An 18419-nucleotide genomic window follows, 5' to 3' on the forward strand; every position below is an offset into this window, starting at 1 on the left:
ACTGCATGCGCGGCCACAGACTAAACAAGGTACTAGTAGTATTACCAGTACAGTAAGAAAAGATCATGTAGGCAAGCCAAGCGTGCGTAGCGAAACTTCATCCGTCCCATCCTGATGTGATGATGTGAGATCTTTGCCGTACAAGTAGGCCGTTAAATTGCTGCGTCTGGACTGATCCCCTACCTGCTCATCATTTTCTTTATGTTGGGATAATCCGTAGTGCCTGGTTGAATGGTTGATTAGCATCTGGGTTGGGTTAGTCTAATGAACCTAGGCCGTAGGGATCAGTAGCCCATACGGGGTAGGGGTCCCGGTCCCTAGGCACGCACAAGCAGGCTCGCGCATGGATCCGTCCACCTTTGGATGTGTGTGCGTGTCTGTCTGGCTTTGCGGGCGGTGCAGCCAGCGAGGCAGCTGACAGTTGCTGCGTGTAGTACTACTACCGCCACCGATCTGCGTCTCGTCGCCGTCTGTGCGCCACCAGCTAGATCCTCCCTTCCTTGGGGCCCGCTCAGTTTACCGGTGAAGCTACGAGGAGAAGCCACTGTCACAGAGCCGCCCAAGACCATCTAAGTACATGGTCGGACTTCGAAAATCTTAGCCCCTAAACATGCGCGGATGCGGCCGATCAGGGTCCGGACGTGCTCGTTTTAAACTCTAGTCCATTTATGCAATCATACTTCACAAAAGGAATTACTCATAAATCATATTCATATTTAAGATCAGAGTCATGTTGTGAATTAAGGATCTGAACATATAGCCTTCCATCAAATAAACCAACTAGCATCAACTATAAAATGTAATCAACACTATCAAGAATCAACAAGTATCAATTTAAGGTTTTGAGACAAAGATTAAATACAAAAGATGAACTAGGATTTGAGAGAAGATAGTGATGGTGTTAATGAAGATTGGTCCTCCTACGATGAGAGGATCGTTGGTGATGCCGATGATTTCGATTTCCCTCTCTCAAAGGGAAGTATCCTGGCGGAATCTCTTCGCCGGAGAGGAAAAGTGCTTCTGCCCAGTTTCCATCTCGAGACGGTGGCGTTTTGTCCCGAAAGTCTTCTTTTTTTTCCCGGGTCAAAAGGTTGAATATAGCAGAAGGAGGGCACTGGAGGGCTGCTATGGGCCCCATAAGACATCAGGGTGCGCCCTGTTGCCTTGTGGGCAACAAGTGGCCTTCCTCTGATGATTCTTCATTTCAGTATTTTAATATATATTCAATAAAAAGTCTTTGTGAAATTTCAGGTCATTTGGAGCTTCATAGAATAGCTATATCTGTTGTAGCTTTTTTAGGTTCAGAATTTCAGTTGCCGGTAATTTCCTTCTTCATATAGATCTTCAAATTAAGAGAGAAAAGGCATTAGAATTAAGATGAAATAATGACCAAAAATATTATAAATAATAGTAAAAAAACATGATGCAAAATCAACGTATCATCTGCTGACGAAGGAGATGTTGGAGTGTTTTTGATGATGCATGCATCATGCCGCCTCACCGTGGCTAGCTTGAAAACTTCCGCTTGCAGATGGTCCGTCTGCATATTCCAATGTCACGTGGGCTCTGGGAGAGAGCGGTGACGACAATAGCGGTAGCGTGCCCTCAGCTCTTGGCGGCTTGTGTATCTGGTTGACTCTCCGGGGACTCAAATGCTACATATGTTATATCATTGGTAATACTTAACTGATCTAGGGTGCTTTCTGCAGAAAAACATAAAAAATCCATGCTACATATGATCAAAACGGAATGATCTGAAAATAGATATAATTGCCATGCTATATATGATAAACCTACCGAGGTATAATAAATAAAAATGCCATGGTAATTTGGTAAGGCAAAAGCAGAATTAGGGAATTTGTTCCACAAAGAAACATGGCAAAGTTTTTTTTTTAAATGCCATGGGACAGATTCTTACACTTCCATGGGGAGACATGTTGAAATGCTATGGGACCTATGGCAATTTCTCTCTTCCTACAAACATTTCAAAATGTAAAAAAGATAAACCAAAATCATCATGTCAGAAATTTGAGAGTGAACCAATAACTTCTAAAACTGCCATGATTCATGAATTGGTATCAAACAAAAAAATGCCATGCCAAGATAGGGAATTTCCATGTGTAAAATCAGTTGTTAAGTTGCCGTGTGTATAAGCTGAAATTGCCATGTGAGTGTTAGTAAACCAAAATCTGAAATTCCCCATGTTTTAGATCAGTCAGTATCCCCTGTTGCACTGAAAATCAAGCAACTGATGACAATCTCTCTAGCAAAAAGCTTCATAAAAAAGTACTCACCGAACGGAGGAGAAAGTGAAACACCAACGGAGATGTGGCCGGCGCTTCACTGCAACAGTAGCTCCCCGGTGTTCCCAGCCGGGCACCATGTGAGCACCCTCGTCCAACTTCATGCGCACCTCCGCCACCACCATCTCATCCTCCGCCTACTTCTCGCCATCGGAGGCCACCACCACCATGCGACATCATCACTTCAAGAGGACACGTCGCCGCGGAACTCCTTGGTGGCGAGAAGGTCGACAAGGACCCCGACCCCGGCCCTGCATTTGTTCGTGTTGTACTATATGTTTGCACATCGCCCTCGCAATCTCTAGAAAATTATGGAGGATGTCCCAAAAGTGTTTTGAGAGCTGCAAATATGGAGACTCTGCAAGATTTGCTCTAAGGTGATGAGCTAGCATTTCGCGTCTTAGTAACGTAAATTCCTATTTGGTGCTTAAGGCGCCAACTAGAGTTGGTTCTGTAAATAGTGCACATGCGCGCATCCGGATGGTAGTTCAATAAGTGGGCCGGTCCATTTGGCCTTGCTTTCATCGTTTTCGGGAACCTTTCCTCCAATTTTTCTGGCCGGTTTTCAATGTTTTTCCTTCTATGTTTTTGCTGCTTTTTACACGGTTTTGTTCAAAAAAATTTACCTTTTTTATTTTTATTTTTTCAAAAGAGTCACGAACACTTTCAAAAATATTTGAACATTTCAAAATTCATGAATAGCTATTAAATTCATGAACTTTTTAAAAATTTGCAAACAAAATTTTCAAATTTGTGAAATTTTTCCAAATTCAAAAATATTTATAATAATTGATTATTATTTAAAAAAAAGACATTTTCAAATTCAAGTTTTAAAAAAATCTGGAACACTTTTTGAATCCATGTTCTTTTAAATCCATGAAAATTTTAATTACACCAATTTATGGGAAAAATTGATTCATGTTTTTTTCCTTAGGTGAACTAGGGATTTTATTCAAAGTTTAGAACATATGGAATACATGCTACTGTCCCTTGCCACAGTTGACGGCCTACGGTGAGAGAAGAAGCAACCTTAGCTGATGCGTGTGCTTCCAAATTGCACTCCCAATTCTCAAAGTGGAAACTGACTTCGACGAGATCTCTGCTCCTATGATTGATCTCGTTTAGCACCATCAAGTAGGAGGTTGCAACACCCTTGTTGATATTTGATATGACCTCAAGGAAGGTCCGAACCAATCACCAACTTCTGAAGATTGAGATCCCGAGCACCTCGTTGCAAGCATGTGCTTCTAGATTCACTGGGTCAATAAGATCACGAAGGAAGCTCCAAGGAAAATGACCTGCATATCCTTGTAAATAGCAGTAACCGCACCCAAATTACCATGGCGAGAAATCCTGCCGTTGACGTTGATTTTTGCGGCATCTCCCTCTAGTGCTAACCATCTGCAGCTTCTCTGACGTGAAGTAGGAGAAGCACTGGACCGTGTGACACAAGCAACTGCAATCTTCAAATCCTCTAAGTATCAAAAGCCTGAAAGGAAAACGAGTATGCAAGCGAATAAGCAAGCGGCCGTGCGTCGCGGTCAGAGGAACGAGCTGTGAGCGCCGTGACTACCATAGTAACTTTTTTGGCGCCTTAAGCGCTAAATAGGGGAACTCCTATCTGACGCACATGCGTCAAAATGTCGGCCTCCTGCACAGGGAGGGCCAGCCCATTATCCCTAGCTTGTTGTTCCGAAGGTTGCATCACTTTTCGCCTTTTGCCGTATCTGGTTTTCGATTTTTTTTGTTCTTAAGAAACTCTTTTCAATCGGTTTTATTTTCGGAAAACACAAATATTTATTTACTATTGTATAAACTGAACATTATTTAAAAAATTGGGAACAATTTTAAAGTTTTAACATATTTTTAAGAAGGGAACATTTGTAAGGAAAGCTAACTATTTTGAAAAAAATATGTTTTAAAAATTTGAGAACATTTTCTAAATGCAAACATTTCTAAAATTCGAACACTTTATAAATAAATTGTACATTTTGTAAAAAAAAACTCCAAAAAAACTGGTATAACACAACAGAAGGGAAGATGAAAACATACATGACCAAAACCTTTTAGAAGATTCGTAAAAATGAATTTGTGTAGACTATGAAATAACGATAATTTGACGCAACGTGTACATGAATTCAGAAGCTCCCCTCAATCCCCTCTTTCTTTCGAGCAAGTTTAGTCTCTTTGTTCATCCTGAGCAAATTTAGGCCTCGGTTCTGGATTACTGAAGCTCGATCTGTCAAAATTCATGTAAGCGGGAAGGGCCACAACAAAGCATTAATTAAGTAGTACTCCTTGCAAAGGTCACTCCCGTGTTTCAGGTTGCGGCAAGTGGCGCATATGCAGTGTGCCTTGTAACCCGGGAGTTTTTTTTTCGTAGATTCGTTTATTCAATGCGTTTTATCTCTCAAACCGTGCGTTCAAATATCAAACCGTTTTCATCATTGGAATGAATCCTCGTGTCGAGATCTTCAAAACTAGATCGTGTTGATAGGTTTCTGTAAACTTTTTTTTTCACAAAAAAACCCGATCCAAGAATACATTTTTCCTTTCTGTTGTGCCTCTTGCGGAAGGAAAAAACCCGCCTTTTTCGCCTCTTGCGTAAGCAAATTTGTGCCTCTCACGAAAGAGAAAAAAATGTGTTTTTTTTTTCTTTTTTTCGAGAGGCACAGTCATGCCTCTTGCGGAAGTAAATTCGTGTCTCTAGGAGAAGTAAATACGTGCCTCCACGGGAAGCAAATCCGTGCCTCAACAAGAAGTAAATTTGTGCCTCTTGCATACGAAACGAACAGCAGAAGATGTCCATTTATGTTTCACTCATTTTCACTTGCCTTCAATACATGCAAATTGCAACATCTTCAAAACAAGTCACAAACATTGCAGACATAGAACATCGGCACAATATATCCAAGTTAGAAAACAAATCAGACACCAAACCGAACATAGCTTGTTTTCAGAACTAAAGCTGAGCCATAGTGCCTTCCTTCTGGGAATCCAACCATGCGGCGGATACCTTCTTCAAATTTCAAAGGCTTTCAGTGGGTCCTTGGGGTCAATTTCATGGAAGAGAGGGAGATCGGACCGGAGACTGTGCTGGCTGAAACCAACACTTTCCAGTGTCTTCAGCACCTTGTCGAACAAAACTTTGTTCCCGAACGGGGTGAAATGTAGCCCGTCACTGCATGATATAACAAAGTTATCGTACCAGTTCAGAATGTGCTTCGGCAAAATACTATATAATCAAAACCACTATATACCGAACATTAGGGCATTAAGAGCAGAGATGAATATAATATTCTGCTAACGTACTGGTCAATTGATGACCAATTATTATATTCCTGGATGAAGAACAGGACTTGGAAAAGGTGTACATTAGACCACTAAAGTAGTGTTCTAAACACTCTTATATTTCTTTACGGAGGGAGTATTTCTGAAGTTTCAAGCTATTTCAAGCACATAGACTAATGGCTATTAGCAAATGGTAAGAGATCATTCAGACATACAAGCGTGCAGATTATATACTACTGTATCTGAGAACATGCAATACAAAATCTTCTTTTTTATATTTTATAGGAGAGTGGAAAAAAATTAGCGTGCTAAAAGAAGAAGTGTTCAATAGCTTCCATTAGAGAAACAAAAGCGAGAGCATATAATTTGCTCTATTTACAGGTTTTTGTTTTACACTGCAGATGTTAGAAAATTATTCATGGTGTAGAATATTAAGTTAGATTTATGTGTCGCTATAATCATTGTTTTTACGATGAGATCACAGGATGCAGATTATCAACTAATTCTTAGCTTGTTTTCTCAGTCTCGTTATATAACCAAGAACATCACTTGGCAAAGTTCAATAGCACTATATGTTGGCTCCACCTGATTCGCATAATTGTGATTCTTGATTTACCTAGAATGCCAAACATAACAAACGTTTTGTGTGTGTGTGTGTGTGGCCTAAAATTATAGCCAACAGCCAAAATGGTGAATTCTGGTCTGGGGTGCACTGCACATGATAAACAAGTTCCTCACTTAATTGCATTGTTTTTGATAGAAAATGTTAGGCAAATTCTGAGCAACAGTCTGCCCGAGGATTTACACCTATTTTTTTAACATTCAACAAAAGTAGAAAACCATTTTTATCTTATCTGGCCATTTTCATAACCAGCAAAGAAAGCAGCTCATAGAATGAATAATCTCGCAATTATTAAGCCTTTGCACCGTCAACATTAGGTATAAGAGTTCTTCAAACAGATTTGCATGATCTACCTTTGCCTACAATTTGGAAGGAGATTTGTACCTTAATGCAGACGTTTGCCAATCAGGAAATTGCTGTATCTGCGTCCAGATGTCTATAACTGGATGACCCAATTCTTTAGCAACAGCTATGCACGCCTGTGCATAAGTGCCAGCAGCTTCATTGGTTCTTTCAGGCTGTCTTGAAGGGTCATTATCTCCATATATGTCTCTGCATGGAAAGATATGGAATAAGTGTGGTTTGCATGCGAATCTGCTTTGCCAAAAGGTACAATTTATATAATTTGCTTGGAAGAAATCTCCAGGCCAGACCACAGGCCACCACCTGGCAACTGGATAACAGGATATATACAAAGCCCAATAGCACACTCCACACTGTTGAAATTGTCGCAATTTCGATTGAAAATACAGGGAACACACAAGGAACTAAACCTAATGAACTTGTTAAATAGATGCACATAGGCCGAATACTAAACACACACTGTGTACACTTAGTAAGTTCAGCCCAATTTCTTAACATTGTGGTTGAGATAAACAGTTTTGATTGACATAAATCACTGCAAACACAAGTGACTGCCCGCATCCACAATGGTATATGGAATATAGAAAAAGGAAACCCACAAGGGAATACAGCAAAGGTAAACCCATAAGCCACAAGGGAATCAACATAAGGAAACCCATAAGGATATCCAGTGGATCCTGGTTGACCTGACCACCAATAAAGCAGTAAAAGTATGATATCGGCAAGGTGAGGGGGCTATCAGTTACCGAATCCTCGCCGGCTCGTGGATCGGCGGAGGGGTGATGAGTATGACGGCGGCGGAGGGCCACTTATTCTGCAAAACCAAACCACAGATGAGTAGCTGAAGAAGCAAATCAGCTTGAGCAGCATTCCTGTTCCAGGACCGCAACCTTGAAGTACGCAGAGATGGCGCGTAGGTTGTCCTTGTACTCCCCGAGCGGCACGTGCTGGTGCGCCTGCACCTGGTCGGGCAGGGTGGCGTCGTTGGCGCCGAAGAAGACCGTCACCGCCGCCGGGTCCGCGCCTCCGTCGGCCGCCCCCTCCATGGCTCTGTCCAGCACCTTCAGCGCCCAGCGCGTGTTGTACCCGCTGAGGCCGCGCAGCACCACATCCGCCTAATCATCAGCAAAAACCCGACGTCACGCGTAGCGGCGGCGGCGGCGCGACCGGCGAGGGGGAGGGGCGCTGCGGACGTACCTGCCTCGAGAACTGCTCCGCGAGGGCGGCGCCCCAGCCGCCGGGGGCAAAGGACTGCTCGGTGATCGAGTCGCCGAAGAGCACCAGCCGCGGCCGCATCTTGTCCCCTCCTCCCTCCAACACGGATCACGGATCGGCCGCTGGACTGGGCTTGCTGGCTGGTGGCTACCCCGGATGTCACGTCGCCTTCACGAGCGCCTCGCTTCTGCAGTGGAGTATTATACGGCCATGGCCATGTGGTAGGTTGTTGGGTGGCCTCCAGGGAGAGGTGGAATATTATTAGGTGAGCTCGTCGCGACTTTGATCGGCAAGCGGCGAGGATTCGTCGGTACTTCCGAGTCCCGACGAGCGAGCAGGTTCCGGCCAGCCGTCTTTCCCCCTTTTTTTTAGGGTCTGGCCAACCGTCTGTTGAGCTCTCCCGGTGTGTCGTTGGGCCGATGACTGGCTGACCGGACGAAAAGCCCAGAATTTGAGGCCCGTGAACATAGAATGGATTTGAGCAAATATCGTCCTCCCACCGATGGCTAAACAGCCTCAAAAAGAAAAAGAAAAAGATGGCTAAACAGCCATGTCGGATGTCGCCACGCGCGTCTGATATGGAGAGTTCGCTGAAAGAAAAATGAATGGATCAAGAGAGAGAGAGAGAGAGCAGTTTTAAGGTTAAATTATCAAAATACAGGACGCGGACGCGGCCTATCTCAGCTTGAGCTCATATGAGCTCGGATGAAAAGTAAAATCCAAAAAATAAAATAAAATAAATCTTATTTTATTTTGGCAAACATTGATGAATATTCAAATGCTTGCAGAGCTTCATCATGGAATAACATATGTGGAAGTCGTGCCTTGCGGAAAGTAAATTTAAAAACAATAAAAAAATTGAGGTAACAATAATCACTGACATGATACTTACCACTCCGAGTCAAACATAACAGGTAGACTGTACGTGCATGTGAATTCTTTTTTTTTCTTGAGGGACATGTGAATTCTCTCTGTGACACTCCCCCGCAGAAAAAAAAGGGTGACACTGACACAGGGTACTACTCCTGATAAACATCTAAATTTCTAGCAGAGTATATATGTGGACCACATGTACATAAAAGTAGAAGTCAACACAAACTTAGTAGCATCAGCGTCCAGCCATCTATTACCTCCGTATTTAGCCTACAAGAACGTCTTATATTTTGGTATGGAGGTAGTAATTGTACAATTTGCTGAATCCAGCTGCGAGTTCCCTTCAGACGTGCACGACCTCCTTCCTGCCCCCCATTTGCCAAACTTGTTCAGCTGCAGGACATCACATCAGAGGTTTGTACCAACCCAAAACATCTCGACTTATCTTCAGGAGCATCCAACTCAATTTGTCCTTGATCTTATGCTTGTAGTCATTAAACTGCACCAACAACCTCGCTAGTTCTGAAAGTAGGATTTTCTAGGTCAGAGCAGATTAGCATGTGGTAGGCAAACTGGTAACATCAGGTGGATGTAGGATGGGGCGGCGGTGTTGTACATTACCAATGAGTATCCTCAGATGGAGATAGCTGATGCTTGTTTTGACTCGCAACGATAGACGGTTGATTGCACCTATATTAGAGAAATCAGAATATCGGACTAACTAGGATCTCCCCGCAAACAAAAAAAGACTAACTAGGATGTTGGCAAGAGCCAATGGCTCAACCAGTTTTGATAAGCATGGAAAGTTGATTGAGACATACCAGACTCCAATCTGGACTGTTCCTCATGGCCATATATGGCACACTTTGCATAAGCAAGAAGTCGAACATGACGTGGGGCCCCTAGATTCCCTAAAATGGACCTCAATAGTCCACTGAATTGAGATCACAAATAACATTACAAACAACAAAAATGAGTGAGAAAATAGTAGCAAGGTTATGCGCTCTACAAAGATTTTCCTTACTCTGTTCGAAGTATGACCAGAAAGTCAGGCGGCAAGGATTCCATAAATGAAGATATATCATCCATTCCAAGAGAGCTCAAGTCTTGCTTTATACGTGTCTTCTCTTCACCAGATACTTGTGTTCCAAGAGCTGATTTGCTGGTGAGCATTACAACAGTTAGACATGAAAGGCTGTTTAATAAGTAACTTGTTGCACGTCACTGCCTAGCCCATAAAGTAAAACTGTAAGAACTGAGCTTAATACAATATGTTTAAGCGATGAGATTCTAGCACTTAAATTGACTCTCTTGGAAAGGTTAGACTTTACTACTTAGCCCACACCTGCAAGTGGGACTCACCATGAGAGAACCGAAGCTATTAGCTAAACTTTGCTGTCCCTGTGGTCATTGGTGGCTCGCACATCAAGATTATCCAGTCAGCAACTGTATTGTGCCTAAAATAAGCATGTCACGAGGGTTCTCCTGACTCTAGTTATTACTATGGTAATCATTGAACTTTAGAATTGATGTAAAGCAGAACATGGATATGTATTAAAATTTACGGTATAGAATAGATACCAAGCTTGGTTTGTTCCTCGGGGCGATCAAATCCAGCGCAATGCATTGGGTTATGAGAAGTGGAAAGCAGTTACCACTGCTCTTGCCCAATGGTTAGCTAGGGCCTTTTTCTGGTTCTCTCTCACCCGCTTGGGATGGCACATTACTTTCTTCCAGCTCTACCAATATAATGAGGCGCCACATTTTTTGCATTTTCTCGAGAAATGAGAAACACCAAGCTGGCTTTACTCAATGCATGGCTGATGTACTAAGCGTATGTAACAAAATCATGGCTGAAGTCTAGCAATACGAACTAATGCATGGCAGAAGTACTAAGAAAATATGAAACCAATGCATGGCTGACGTAAATAAATAAAAAGCCTGGTGTTCATTTTTAAGTTGTCTATTCTAGGTTGCCATAAAAAAAACTTAATGTCTTTGTATGAGCTACCTGATCAGAAATAATTTCCTAACTTTTCGAGTGTGGACTTATATGCATCCGTTGCTTAAGAAAATTAGTGTATTATAAGAATTGTCCCTATTAACATTGAACATGACTTTTCTCATGTTTTTTGCCCCATAATGAAAAGTCCACAGAACATTGCAATATTTGAGCATTGTGGTGGAAGTGAAAAAAGGTTTACCTGTATATAGTCCTTCCAGTGAATATTAAAGGGAAGTACTTTGCATATTTTCCGACACCAAACTGTTCACCTAACTCCAGAATTTTTGGCACATCCAGCGATATCAATGCTTTCCACAGCTTACAATAGTCCAGTCTAAACTTTGGGTCCAATTCTTTATAAATGCCATGATCCAACAAAACTGTAAAAGTATGCACCATTTTACCAATTAAAAGCAATACAAGTTCATTCTGTCAAATAGGAAGAGCTGAATAAACCCAGCCATTATGATATAGTGAATATAGACAAGCAGAAAATATCATGTCACAAAACAAAAGGAGCACCTAATGAAAATCTCCCTTGGCCTCGAGGAGAAACCAATATGTTTCCAGGATGAGGATCACCATGAACAAAACCATGTATAAATATCATTTCACCAAACAGTTCGATTAATGCTTTAGCTACCTGGAAGGTACATATAGAGGTAAGAGAACACACACGTACAAAATAGCAGGTCAGTGAGAAAAATTCATATCATGCACAACATCAAATAAATGAACATGAAGGGGTGAGCAAAATAGATTAGAAGAACCATTATTTTGCATCCTTTAGGAAATATAATCTTGTTTATATAATTCCTTGTTAGTGAATTTTATAACCAATAATAAGTGTCAACTATACAGGGGTACAAGAATGGCATACAAAGCATAGTAAACAAAAATGATGATACATGAGAACTATCGAACTCGAGGCACACTTTTTGTTGGTGGTGTGTGTGTGTGTGTCTGAAGTTTGCTTCTATGTGTGTCTGAAGTTTGCTTCTAGTTATTGTCAAAGCATGTGCGCAAAAAAAAATTACTTGGACAATAGATACATCCATTTTAGGTGTGAGTCTTAAGAAAACCTTTGTTGGGCTGATATCTGCCTTCCTTAGGAAGTCCAAGTCATCAACCTGTCACAACAGTAACACAAGAGGTTATGTGAATGTACTCCTCCATTATTAGCCACTTCAGATATTCCATTAACTAGAGATAATGCTCTCCTCCTCTCTCTTATGTTTGGATGAATCCCCCATTTTTCTTCCCAGTATCTTCCATTTAGTTCAAGGATTATTCACAAACAATAGACGTTATCCAATGATTTGTAAATTAAGCCCCAAAACAGCCTGTAAGATTCAGCCAAGGAGTAATCATTTACCTTGTCCTTTAAAAAAAACATTTACCTTGTGGCCGGTACAAAATTCCATTGTTAAGACCTCCTTGGTTGTCAGTTCCTGCAACAGCTTCAACTAGTCACAAACTGCTATACACAAACCTAAACAGTTAACATCTTATGCACCAGCAAACTCAAATAAAAGAAGTAACAGTGAGGCACCTAAACTATCAGCATGAGGTTCAACTGTCAAATACAACCTTACTTCAGTCAGTATATGTTTTGACCATGTAATGTGGAGAATTGAACGAATTAATGATTTTGCTAGTTATTTTATTTTATTTTTATTTTCAAGAGAAGACAAAAGCTTTGCATGTCGATGCATTGATAGATAGAAAAGGCATTTAAAAGGACGCAGCTAAAAAATTATAACAACCCACACCACACCTTTAGGCGCTAAGCTCTGCGGGCAGTTACGCTTGCAGGCCTATCGCTCTTGCTCTATCCCACAACCTTATCTCCGCCTGTATATATCTTTCTAAATAAAGCTAACAATGGTTTGAAGTTCAAATATCGAATGCTAAATTAGTAAATACTGAAAACTAGTTGTTATCTAAAAAAAAGGGCAACCTGGTGCATGTAGCTCCCGCTTGCGCAGGGTCCAGGGAAGGGTCCGACCACTTTGGGTCTATAGTACGCAGCCTTTCCCTACATTTCTGTAAGAGGCTGTTTCCAGGACTTGAACCCATGACCTCATGGTCACAAGGCAGCAGCTTTACCACTGCGCCAAATTTCAATCTCATAATGGGGATTGAGGCCGTACCCTATAAGTGCACCCTTTCCTAATTGCATTTCTCCTCAAAATGTTGTTCAGATGGACATGAAAGAATTGACCTTTATCTAATTAGTAGTGGTCACCGGTCATGATATAATCAAGCATCTTGTAAAGTTCAACTGAAACTCGACTCATGTTAGGGGAAACAAGTTCGGTGAAATTAGCATTATTTCAATTTTTATCATTTATTTTCTTTTCAACCGAATTCGTCCATTTTGTTGCTCGAAGTTTATGCAATTGAAAATTAGATTAGATTCTGTCCATGCTATTCAATCTTTTTTTGTTTTTCAGGACCATCTTTCGCACCATATGCACAAGAGAATCTGATACCACTTACCCTAGAACTTGCCCTTGCAAATGGAAGTATTTTTTATAACAATGCAAGTTTGTTGGCCTCATCCATGCACTAAAAAAGAGCTTGGCAGGCCAGATCATGCTTTAGTAATAGGCTGATAGTGCGGGGGTCAACACATCACATTGGCATTAACAAAACATTCAATATCTATGCTTATCGTGCTGGAGTAACCAAACTACCATATGAGCGCACAAGCATTTTAGTTGTGTTAGGTTTCACACTGAAACCTTGATGTGCAACACTTTCTAGAGAGGGGCTACCAGCTTAAGTAACACTGGCTGGGCTTTGTGTCAAGAACAGACTACAGTCTACTTGCATAAGGTTTGTTTTTTGTTCCTCGGCTTATAGTTGATGTAATAAAACAGTTAAACAGTAAGGATCACAGTTGGATGCTTAATACCCAAAACACATGAGGTATTTTGACAACATCATTTTTCCTGAAGCATCTTGCAGTTCTCTCGGAATTCTTAGCTTCTTGGGTAAAATCTGCAAAGCATCAATGCACGTGGTATAATTTCTGTAAGGTCCAAAGTCCCAGATGAGCCAAAGCTAGATGCATGTGAACAGTACAAGGAACTTCGTGGGGGATGAGGAATAGGATGCATCTTAACGTTCCAACTTTTAAACTATCACGCTGCAGTTAAAGAATTGGAAGGATAACTTGCAATGCAGTTAACCTAGGTAACTCATATGTTATATACCATGAATATTTCCTTTTTAACTGATGTTACATACCATGAAATTTTCCTTTTCATGTGTGTAGGCCCACTTATGGATACACTAGACTATTGTTCTTTTGATTCAATGAGGAGTCGAGAACTGACGGATAGACAACAGTAGCCATCTTTAATGAATGCAATATTTGATGGTTCTACAATAATGCCTCCACAGAACTGCGAGAGAGGACAAATGTTCAACCACTTACCCAGTTCCATTGACATGGTTCTCTCAAATTCAAGTAATATTTTCTCAAACCTATAATCAGGAAAGATCTGCCAAAAGAAAAGCTCAATTTAGACTTCACAAATGAGACACTAATAAAGTATTTCAAGGAAGTTCGAACACATTGTTCTAACTCAAGATTTAATTTAAATACATGACAAAACAGACAAGCATGATAAAATTAAATCCGATCATAATGTAGCACCGACAAGAGTCATTCAACCCTTTCCTTATTAAGTTGTCCAGTTATGGCGAACCACCAACTGTTCACTGCTGCCTAATGCATACTAACGGCATGCTACAAGGTAAAAGCAATGACTTGCTTTAGATTGAAGGATATGTTTGACTTCTTTTTTTCATCAATGATGCCACAAAAGAAACTGACCCATACATCCCTCCTTAAAACATGCAGCGGAACAAGTCAAGCCTAAAACATGCAGCTGCACATGTCTTTTTTCATCAATGAGCTTTTATGTTATCCAATTGTGGCAACTACCCTCTGAAACATTTAATGAAGTACTCCCTCTGTAAACAAATGTAAGATGTTTTGGCAGTTTAATTTAAACTGCCAAAATGTCTTACATTTATTTACAGAGGGAGTACTAGCATAAAGCTAGTCAGCGAAAATCAAGGACTTCAACTATGTTAGTCTCTTTTCCACTACACAAATTTTGCTGCACGGAGCAGTACTTCAAGTAAAGTTGCTTTTTAACAACAATCATGATCGTTAACAAACCCAGTAGTTGAATTAATATTCTGGATGAAATGTATCCAGCGGCAGAGCCCAAAGCCTTTTTAACATTATTAGGTACAAACGAAAGTGAATAAACTAAGCCAGTCAAATATTTTGGGCAGCAAGTAGGAAATATTATCTTTGCCATAATAAACTGAAAGCCCAAAGTTGATATGCGTTACATACCAAAGAGACATATTTTGACAAGAGAGACATATGCGTTACATACCAAAGAGACATATTTTGACAAGAGAGACATAGTCATTATGTCTAGCTTCATTCGCCGCTCCAACCCAGGATACTGAACCTAAATGTCAAAATTAGGATGAAATTCCTCAAACATACTGATACACGTGGAATCAACAAGGATAACTTTTCAGGTCAATGCAGGCTTTACAGCTGCTACAGGGCAAGTTTGAAATCAACTAAAAATGGCATATGGTAATAGCAGGATATGTCTAACAAACGGAGGACAAATATTTAATGCAGCATATTTTGTTATTCCATTACAAAACTAGGTTATGTTGTTATACTTGCTGCCTTACTAAAACAACAACATAAAAACTCCTTTTTTTTTGCCAAGAACCCAGCATACCACACTTATCTTTTGACTCGAAAAGAACTGTGACAACTAACAAATATTCATGTTTATACCGTTGGATGGCCCTTAGCCACTTCCTTTAAAAATCAGCTCATAAAAGTTTCACAGGGGTAAGGTTAGAGATTATGACCTTATGTAACAATTATAGCCTTGAGTTGACCCATCTGACCACCTTTGTTACACTTTTAAATGTGAGAAATGTGAAGACGTGAATTTAAGCTTATATAAACGTTGGGTAAATGACTACAATATGAAAACTGCAACTACCTGATGAAAGTGAGAAGCTATTAATTATTTAGCTGTCCTCGCAGCAATTTGATGTTCAGAGTTTCGTACAGGTCCACATGCCTAAATATGGTAGATGCCTCACCAAGAAAGAAATCCTACTGGCGGACAAAAACGTGGCAGGTTCATGCACAAGCTAGAACTCTGGATGGTGGATATCTTGCCCAAATGCTATGTCTCTACTTATTTACTATTGGAACCATGAGAATTACAGTGTGATGATGTCTTTCTGGACATACTTCACCTATTTACATAAATGTTATTTCATGTGGACGACAGGGCATTACACTGAACTTCTTTTGGAAGGAAAATACACCAATTTTAGGACCTAAAATAAACTACACATTTCAAACAAACAAAAAAACAGAACAGGAAAGAGGTGCAGTGTTAACAGTAATCTAACCTTTACAGCTACTTCCTGATTATTATTCAACCGACCTCGATGAACCTGAGCGATTGATGCAGCAGCGATCGGATGTTCATCAAATTCCAGGAATCTGGTACTCACATATTAATATTTAAACATTTTTTGTAAAAGATTAAGTGACAAATAAACAGAACATGTCAGTCAAACATGAGCTAGAGCTAGTAAAACTGACGCAAGCTCTCGGTTATCATTGTAAGCCCAGGGGATATCTAGATTATACAAATACACAAGCTTATCCTCCGTATGGACGGTTCGCTAAAATCAACATCACTAGTTTGAACACGGCCAAATGGGCCGACTGCACTATATAAATTCAGTGCATTTTGTAGTCATCAAATAATGCAAATGGCACGAAGATGATGCTAACAGTAAACTAATGTTAACACTAGGCAAACTCATCACTGTCTAAGCATCTAAATTATGATTGTACACAAGTTAGAAACAAGCACGTAACACAGGCTGGACAAAAGATAGTAAGTGAACTGTAGAGCTCACAGCATGGCCAGATTCAAAACAAGCAAATCACACAGTGGCAAATACAAGCACATTCTATCCTGATTACAGAGACCCACAACAGAGTAGCCAACTAGTCATCCCATGTTACATTGAAAGGATGTGAAACCCTTTCTGCTCAAGTGCGTTTTCAGCTATGCATAATGCATATATAAGTTCTTGAGCCTGCATAATCATTCTAAATAGACGACTGAATTACAATATGAGCAAATACAACATTTTTTCTTCTGAAATAGAACAGATCACAACGCACTTTCCAATGATCACAGCACTGATGATTAAAAAAGCATGAAATTTCAATACTTACATGTCATGTAAATCCTTGCCAAAATTTTGTTCAATCACTATTTTGATATCTTGATATTTGCATGGAGTTGCCTGAGTTATTATAAAAATGAAAATGTAAAAGTGAATATTTCTGTATATATATATGACCTTACACCAACAGCAGGGTAGGTAGAAGTTATAGCAAACCTGATCCTGCAGGCAGGAGAGAGTAGATATGTACTCCTTTGGTACTTGTCTTAGTGATGAAACAAACTGACCAGCTTTTACATAAAATCCTCTGTTCACTTCACATAGTCTAAGTAGCTTTTTTGCTGACCTCAAGTGAACCTACAACAGGAAAGGAAAATACAGTACAGCATGTAACTCTGATCTGACAAAACTCGAGTTCTAGAATACATGGTCTACTCATATAGGGCATCAGAGCATCATATTGTGCAAATTGATTTCCAAAAAATGAGTGAAAAAGGGAAGAGGTCTACACATCTAGCAAAATACTGGATGTAATTACACGTTTGCATAAGAGAACACTAAAATTATGTCATGATAGCTCATCCAAAACCAAGGGAAAATAGGCCATGACATTTGAAATGACCCATAGCCACTCATGATGTCGTCTCAAATAGGTAAGGAGTGCATCCAAATTCATTAGATGCGGGTATCTAGCACAATTAAGCGGCAACATATACTTTGCCCACAAAACCATCTTAAGTCACCCACCTCTCCCAACCAAGAGTAACATTCATATGGCGAATTGCTAGTCCAAAGTATTATGTCGTATCAAAATGAAACGGAGTCCTGTTCTGAACAATACAACCAGAAATCTCTGGCCGGGCCGCTGTAACCTACAGTACCATCTAGCGCAAACTTGCCAATCCTGAATCACTTTCTTAGTTTCTTTTCCTAAGAACATCACAGCACGAGAACCAACAAACGAAATTGCACATGCCCTTCGCCTGTAAGGCTGTAACAAGCTTGCACGCAAGCGGCACACCACCATCCCGTGCAGAATACATACCTCGGAGAGCTTACCCCGGTAATCTGCCGACCCAGGAACCAGCCCCCGCAGCGAGTATTTGTAGTCCAGGACCACGAAGCCAATCTGAAGCAACCAGTCAATCGGCAAAAGTGAGCATGGGCAGCCACTGTCAGTTCCAGAGCAGACGTGGCATTTCGCAAACCGTGTAAATGGCGCGGGAGGAGCGGGCGACGCCGTGGAGCGTGGAGGGAGCGCCGAGGCCGTCGGTGGAAGGGGAGGCGGTGGACGTGGCCGCCAGCGCCGCGCCCGCCGCGGCCGCGAGGAGGAGCGGGGCGCGGCGGCGGCGGAGCATTTGGGCGTGCAGTAGGGGGTTATTATGGGTTTGCCCCTTTGGGCGGGTAGCTTGGATTCGAGGACGTTGGAAAAGGAGGAGACCCAGGTCAGGGGCATCCGGAGCGTTTT

The 18419-nt window shown here is 41.0% G+C and overlaps 2 protein-coding genes across 6 annotated transcripts; both read right to left on the reverse strand.

Moving 5' to 3' along the window:
• Positions 1-5105: 5105 nt before the first annotated feature.
• On the reverse strand, positions 5106-8131 carry LOC125543237 (GDSL esterase/lipase At5g45920). The gene is made up of 5 exons (XM_048706517.2): positions 7777-8131; positions 7470-7694; positions 7326-7393; positions 6601-6768; positions 5106-5484 (listed from the first exon to the last, which is right to left on the reverse strand). Exons 1-5 carry the CDS (start codon positions 7873-7875, stop codon positions 5325-5327), a joined length of 720 nt encoding a protein of 239 aa, XP_048562474.2. The 5' UTR covers positions 7876-8131; the 3' UTR covers positions 5106-5324.
• Positions 8132-8254: 123 nt separating this feature from the next.
• Positions 8255-18419, reverse strand: LOC125543238 (Protein kinase superfamily protein). 5 transcript variants are annotated; one of them, XR_015618380.1, is made up of 17 exons: positions 18160-18419; positions 18011-18080; positions 17168-17308; positions 17001-17071; positions 16157-16250; positions 15097-15174; positions 14118-14184; positions 13593-13678; positions 12073-12123; positions 11755-11802; positions 11195-11315; positions 10872-11052; positions 9692-9829; positions 9489-9601; positions 9289-9357; positions 8925-9189; positions 8255-8384 (listed from the first exon to the last, which is right to left on the reverse strand). XR_015618380.1 is itself a non-coding variant. In XM_048706519.2 (16 exons), the coding sequence occupies exons 1-16, from the start codon at positions 18405-18407 to the stop codon at positions 9071-9073; spliced, it is 1689 nt and encodes a 562-aa protein (XP_048562476.1). In that variant the 5' UTR covers positions 18408-18419; the 3' UTR covers positions 8653-9070. The 5 variants fall into 5 exon arrangements, 4 of the variants coding, with proteins under 4 accessions (XP_048562476.1, XP_048562475.1, XP_048562477.1 ...); XM_048706519.2 differs by lacking the exon at positions 8255-8384 and having other exon boundaries at positions 8653-9189; positions 15097-15168; XM_048706518.2 differs by lacking the exon at positions 8255-8384 and having other exon boundaries at positions 8653-9189.

Source organism: Triticum urartu, chromosome 3A (assembly GCF_056163025.1).
Source record: "Triticum urartu cultivar PI428250 chromosome 3A, HENAU_Tu73, whole genome shotgun sequence".
Classification (NCBI taxonomy): Eukaryota; Viridiplantae; Streptophyta; class Magnoliopsida; order Poales; family Poaceae; genus Triticum; species Triticum urartu.

What these genes read in the sequence shown, in the direction of transcription:
- LOC125543238 (XM_048706518.2), bottom strand. Translation starts at nt 18,407, where the DNA reads ATGCCCCTGACCTGGGTCTCCTCCTTTTCCAACGTCCTCGAATCCAAG. An exon ending in GGCAAGGATTTACATGACAT is followed by an intron (nt 16,251 to 17,000) that starts GTAAGTATTGAA and finishes TGTGAGTACCAG; the next exon opens with ATTCCTGGAATTTGATGAAC. An exon ending in CTGGTCATACTTCGAACAGA is followed by an intron (nt 9,602 to 9,691) that starts GTAAGGAAAATC and finishes ATCTCAATTCAG; the next exon opens with TGGACTATTGAGGTCCATTT.
- LOC125543237 (XM_048706517.2), bottom strand. Translation starts at nt 7,875, where the DNA reads ATGCGGCCGCGGCTGGTGCTCTTCGGCGACTCGATCACCGAGCAGTCC. An exon ending in CCATCTCTGCGTACTTCAAG is followed by an intron (nt 7,394 to 7,469) that starts GTTGCGGTCCTG and finishes TTGGTTTTGCAG; the next exon opens with AATAAGTGGCCCTCCGCCGC. An exon ending in TGGCAAACGTCTGCATTAAG is followed by an intron (nt 5,485 to 6,600) that starts GTACAAATCTCC and finishes TATATCATGCAG; the next exon opens with TGACGGGCTACATTTCACCC.